General features: G+C 36.0%; 1 protein-coding gene across 1 annotated transcript in view; it reads left to right on the top strand.

Moving 5' to 3' along the window:
* The first annotated feature begins 6 nt into the window (after positions 1-6).
* Positions 7-3027, top strand: part of LOC107721627 (netrin receptor UNC5C-like) — a 12062-nt gene continuing 9041 nt past the window's right edge. Inside the window, exons 1-3 of the mRNA XM_016529733.1 lie at positions 7-225; positions 1262-1411; positions 2933-3021. Of these exons, the coding sequence (XP_016385219.1) occupies positions 43-225; positions 1262-1411; positions 2933-3021 (422 nt within the window). The 5' untranslated portion in view covers positions 7-42. The remainder of the gene's footprint in view (positions 226-1261; positions 1412-2932; positions 3022-3027) is intronic.

Raw genomic sequence — 3027 nt, 5'->3', positions numbered from 1 at the left:
GTGGTGGGTGAGGAGAACTTCACCACTCCCTGCTATATCCAGATGGACGAGGAAGCGTGTCACATCCTGACGGAGACGCTGGGCACATACTGTCTGGTGGGTCAGTCGGTCAGCACTGCCGCCGCCAAGAGACTGAAGCTGGCCATCTTCGGCCCGGTCAGCTGCACCGTCCTGGAGTACAACATCCGAGTCTACTGCCTGGACGACACGCAGGACGCGCTCAAGGTCAGCAGAGCAACAACACACCAGTTTGGTCTCATTGTGTTGCTCACGCAGCTTTACAGCCCACTGACTCCTTCATAAACCGTCCTGTCAGGTCACACATTAGGAAGTCCGATTCACTTTAGTGAATCTCTTCATTCACATTCCTGCAAACTAGACTGCACACTGGTAACCCATTCATAAAGACAGTAGTCACTTACCTCGTTTCTGAATGAATCAGCCGTTTGAATGAATGACTAATGACTCGCTCATTAAAACAGTCATTTACCATCATCTACTGGTTAGAGTTGCATTTTTAATAATAACAACAACAGATTGTTATATTATATTGTTATTAATATATAAATAATTTAATATGTAAAATATATTTATTTATTTTTATTTTATATTTTTATTTATTTTTATTACTTGTATTAGTGTAAATTTATTAATTTAAGCAGACTGCAGTAGTCGACATCGACTAACCAACAATATGCATGAACAATATGCATATTTATAAAAGTATCTTAGCCAAGATTAATGAATACTGTTAAAATATAATATTAGTTAACTAAGAATGTGAACAACTTAACTCTGAAGTGTTCTGTTAAAGTGAACTGCTTTCTGCTGATAGTTTGTAGTTGAACTCTGTTGACTTCAGAAATTCAGCACGACTTGTTTATTTAATTGAAACCATGAGCAGCCTTTAACTCGCCAAACTAACATTTCACAGTCGCTTCATCAACACACTGTGTGTGTGAGTGAGTGAGTGTGTATGTGTGTGTGTGTGAGAGAGTGAGTGAGTGAGTGTGTATGTGTGTGTGTGTGAGAGAGTGAGTGAGTGAGTGTGTGTGTGTGTGTTAGTGTGGGTGTCAGCAGCAGATGTAGTGTAGGTGTCAGCAGGCATGCGAGAGCATCATCTGAATATAAACAATGATATGAATCTGATTTCTGTGAGGCCTGGACACATGAAGCCGCCGCAAAACCGACTGAGTGTGAGCTGACGTGTGTGTTCCTGCTGAGCGCTGACGGACTTCCTGTGTGTGTGTGTGTCCGTCAGGAGGTGCTTCAGATGGAGAAGCAGATGGGCGGGAAGCTGCTGGATGAACCCAAGTCTCTGAACTTCAAGGACAGCACACACAACCTGCGTCTGTCGCTGCACGACGTCCCACACACTCTCTGGAAGAGCAAACTCATCGCCAAATACCAGGTACTCACAGATTCTCCAGAATAGAAATGAGCGTTTTACCATCTGACTTTATAATGCAGTTGATGCCAGTCATGCAAAACATGTTCAGTATAGCACATACTAGTTTATTATTATAGTGTATACTTTGTGTGTGTGTTATTATATTACAGTATATTCACACACACTAACACGCGCACAAACACACACACACACACTAAATTACACACTAAAACACACACATTCACTAAAACACACACACACACACATGCATGCAAGCTTGCACCCACACACACACACTAACACGCACACACATACCTGCATGCATGCAAGCTTGCGCACACACACACACGCACACACACACACGCACACACACACATGCATGCAAGCTTGCACACACACAAACACATACACACAATTATTATTATTATATAAAAATAAGTAATAATTCTTCTATATATATATATACAATTTACTTTATTTTTCTTTTATGTAAAATATTATATATAATTAATTCTATAATTGAAGTATTTTATATTATTATTACAACATATTATTATATCAAAATTATTATTATTATATAAACAACTGTTTGATAATGTAATATAAATAATGTACTACAAGAATAAAAATAAATTATAGTGTTATTATTGTTTACTATAATTTGTAAGGCATATATAGACTTGGCATTTATAATAAATGTTGTATGTAATGAATGCCAATATAATTTATAATATATACATATAATTTATGTTTGGTTGTGTACTCATATTTTCATTCCTGCTCTGTTCTGAAAACTGTTCAATTTAAATGATTTGTTACGGAGTGAGAGGAACTAAAATACAAGTTTTTAGTGATTATAATGGTTATTAAAGAAATAAACATTTAGTTTTATTTACCGGTGTTTTACATTATTTTTAAGTGTAATAGATAAGTTGCATCAGTGTCATTAAAACAAACAACCAAAAAATGAAAATAAAATCTGTTGAAAATATGAAATAAAATGCAAAAACTTAAATAAAATAAAACCTTGAAATGCATATGTCATATAAAAAGTCACATTTTATTATTATTATTAATATTATTTTATTTTATTTAAATGCAACTTTGACCTGGTGAAACTTCTTTTTCTGGAAAATACAGTTAATATTAATATTGTATGTATTATTTTCTTAAATGCTGCTGTTCATCACTATTTTCAACTTTTTGAACTTATTTAATTTTTGTTATTCAATTTATCCTATAATTTAACAAAATGTAGTATATGTATGTGTCATTAAAAAAATAAAATAATAAAAAACCTGAAAAAAAAGAAAAGAAAAGCTTTTGAAAATGTGAAATAAAATACAAAAAACTGCCCAGTGCAGCTTATTTTTTTTGGATAACATGGAATATATTAACAGGTTTGGGGGGTCAAGTCACGCCTTTGCTCCAGTATTTACTCGTGTTATATTTGTGCTTGTGCTGATGCTGTCTCTGTGTGTGTGTGTCTGTGTCTGTGTGTCCGTGTGTCTGTGTGTGTGTCCGTGTGTGTGTGTGTGGCAGGAGCTGGCGTTCCAGCAGGTGTGGAGTGGCTCTCAGAGGAACCTGCACTGCACCTTCACACTGGAGCGCTTCAGCGCCGCCACACTTGAGCTCTC

The sequence above is a fragment of the Sinocyclocheilus rhinocerous genome, unplaced genomic scaffold (assembly GCF_001515625.1).
Source record: "Sinocyclocheilus rhinocerous isolate Xijiao unplaced genomic scaffold, SAMN03320098_v1.1 scaffold38090, whole genome shotgun sequence".
NCBI lineage: Eukaryota > Metazoa > Chordata > Actinopteri > Cypriniformes > Cyprinidae > Sinocyclocheilus > Sinocyclocheilus rhinocerous.
This window is presented reverse-complemented; position numbering and strand designations above follow the sequence as displayed.